The sequence below is a fragment of the Penaeus chinensis genome, chromosome 27, assembly GCF_019202785.1.
Source record: "Penaeus chinensis breed Huanghai No. 1 chromosome 27, ASM1920278v2, whole genome shotgun sequence".
Taxonomy (NCBI): Eukaryota; Metazoa; Arthropoda; class Malacostraca; order Decapoda; family Penaeidae; genus Penaeus; species Penaeus chinensis.
This window is the reverse complement of record NC_061845.1, coordinates 32,104,030-32,106,529: the sequence shown is the minus strand read 5'-3', so window position 1 is coordinate 32,106,529 and position 2,500 is coordinate 32,104,030. Positions and strand designations below refer to the sequence as shown.

Here is a 2,500-nt window from a genome sequence, read left to right as displayed (position 1 = left end):
TGGGCCTGCCTGACATGTCAGTATCTGTTTCGGAATGCATGGACCAGAGCCCTGTTGATGGTACCAGCCTCTGCCTGCAGAGGAGGCATTGTCTGACACCTTAGGGCCTCAGCTTTGTCTTCTGTTGCAAATGTATCAGGATCAGCTGAGCCATCTGTGAAGTACGTGATGCTTTCCAGAGGGATGAGAGTGCAACATCTCCGCTACCATTGTTGGTATTGAGTTGGGGTTCAGGCTCATAGAATGGGACTGGCAGAGAGCTCATGCATTTTGCACATACTTGAATGCACAGCAGTTGATCCTCAATCAGAGAAGGATCTCCAGCTCTGAAAGCTGCCCCAGGATGCAGTTCTTTTGGGGCGGGAAGGCCAATTACCTCTCCAGGTCTGATTGATGGGAGTGAAGCCTTGTGCCATGGCCATTACTTAGTCTGCTAAATTTACAGAATTCTTATGCAACATTTACACCAATCAGGCAATTTTCAATCTGCTTGAATGTACCCCCGATCACGATTGCATAGATGGTTCTTAGGGTTTAAACGAGGGATAGGGATTGTCCAGCTGCTCTTTCCTCCCAAGGCCAGTCCGGCTGCACGTCTCCTGAATCCTTTCCTCAACTGGGCCTCGTATATGGTTATGGCCAAAATAGCCATGCACCGAGCAAGGTCACGAAGGCTTTCCTAAGCGATCGCTCGAGTAAGGCTTAGCATCGACCAAGTGCTCTGCCCTCTTATGGAGCAGGGAGAAAAGTAAGGTCTTTTGACCTTTATATTATTTTTTATCTAGATTGCACGGCCAACATGATGAACAGTTGTCAAGTCTGCTTTTATGGGCGTGGCCTGCTGCATCAACTGCCTTCACTGGTTGTTGATTAGGCGACATCCTTGCTTGTCGCCCGCGGTCGCAGGGGCTGCGACCTTGGCGTGTATGCAACCTTTTCAGACGTGTGCCAAGCATGATTGATGGTCATGGTCCCTGACATGTGTAATTACAGATGGCCTACCCCGCCTTTGACAGGCCTGACTCTATGTTTGATGATAGTGTCTCAGGCACCTGCGCCCGAGCGCCAGATCGGAGGGGGATGCCCATGAGGCCCAGTGCCAGCCTCGCACGACTCGAACTGTTGGATGAACCTCAGGTGACAGGCAGCCCTCTTCGCCTCCACAACGTTGGGGAGGAGAGGTCGTGGGAATTGAAAACGTTTAGCTTGGGTTCCCAAATTGGTACAGGGTATATACACCGAATTTCCTACCACAGAAAGCGCCATGATTTCCCAGCGACAGACAGCTTTGGCCTTTAGTGGCAACCACTACCATCACGGAAAATCGTTGGGATTCCCTCGGGGTTTCGAGTAGACTTACTAGTTAGCATATAAGTCCATGATTCCAGTTGGGGCCTTGCATTCAGATAAGTAAATTGGGTTATGCTTTGCCGTTGAAGCACAGGCCTATGTACCTTAGCATTTCTTTGAAAACATTTTTTTTAGATAATACCAAGGTTGTTAACATTAAGCTTTGTTGGACTGTACTCTACATGCTCCTCCTTCCTCTCCCCGGGAAAGTCCCACAAATGCTGGCATCGTGAGGCCATCACAGCGGGAAAAACTAGAACACCCCGCGACCACTGTCTCTCACTGAAGGCATTTACAAAGGTCGTGGGCATGGTAACCAGAAACCATTTATCTGTAGCCAAAGTTAAGCAGCCTTGTTTCAGCAGGAAGTTCCGACAACCTTATTGAGGGAACATTGGCGTGTTAATGGTATTGGCTGCATACCCTCTTTCGCATTCCATGACTCAACAGCCAGACTCCGTCGATTCAAGTTTCAGGAATCTCGCATTATCATTACTAGCTTCCCAGGAGAAAAGAAAAAATGTTTTTTGCAATCGACTGAATCGTTTGGCTCGGCTGGGAATCTGGTCAGGAATCAGCGATTTACGATCAGCATCTGTGTTTTCGAAACGTATTTCAGTAATACTCTAGAGCAACTCTATTCTAAAAAGCCAATATTTTTTAATGCGGAATCTGTGTAAAGGTTCTTTACAACACTTATGAAATTACGGTTCCATTTGCAGAGCTTTTGCCAGTTTCAGCTTCTAGCAGGATGGCGTTCGGCGTGAGGTCCCCGGGCCGCCCAGCCTTCTGCCCAGGAACCAAGTGACCCAAACACTGCAGCCTGACTGACGTCGTCTCTCTCTTCCTTGCAGTAGTGAGCGGGCGCGGGCGGGACATGAGCGCACGTGGGCGTCCCTCAGGCCTGTCGTCGCTGTGCTCCCAGAGTTCCGTGGGCAACATGGGCTGCGGAATGGGCGGGCCAGTGGGCAGCCTCATGGTGGGCTCGACCTGCAGCTCTAGCAGCGCATCGCGGGCTGGGTCAGCAGGCTCTCTCGTGGGCGTAGGTGTGCCTTCTCTCGAGGGCGAGGTGGGCTGTCCGGACTGCGCCGCGCTCTACCCCATCACGGACGATGCGCTGCTCCACAACCTCCACGCAAGATACAAGCGC

General features: G+C 50.8%; 1 protein-coding gene across 1 annotated transcript in view; it reads left to right on the top strand.

The window, feature by feature from the left end:
* The window catches only part of LOC125039370 (unconventional myosin-Ia-like), an 84,982-nt gene that overhangs the window by 38,231 nt on the left and 44,251 nt on the right, over window positions 1–2,500 (top strand). The window contains exon 2 of the mRNA XM_047633210.1: window positions 2,205–2,500. This exon is cut by the window's right edge and continues 12 nt beyond it. Coding sequence (XP_047489166.1) covers window positions 2,228–2,500 — 273 coding nt within the window. The 5' untranslated portion in view covers window positions 2,205–2,227. The remainder of the gene's footprint in view (window positions 1–2,204) is intronic.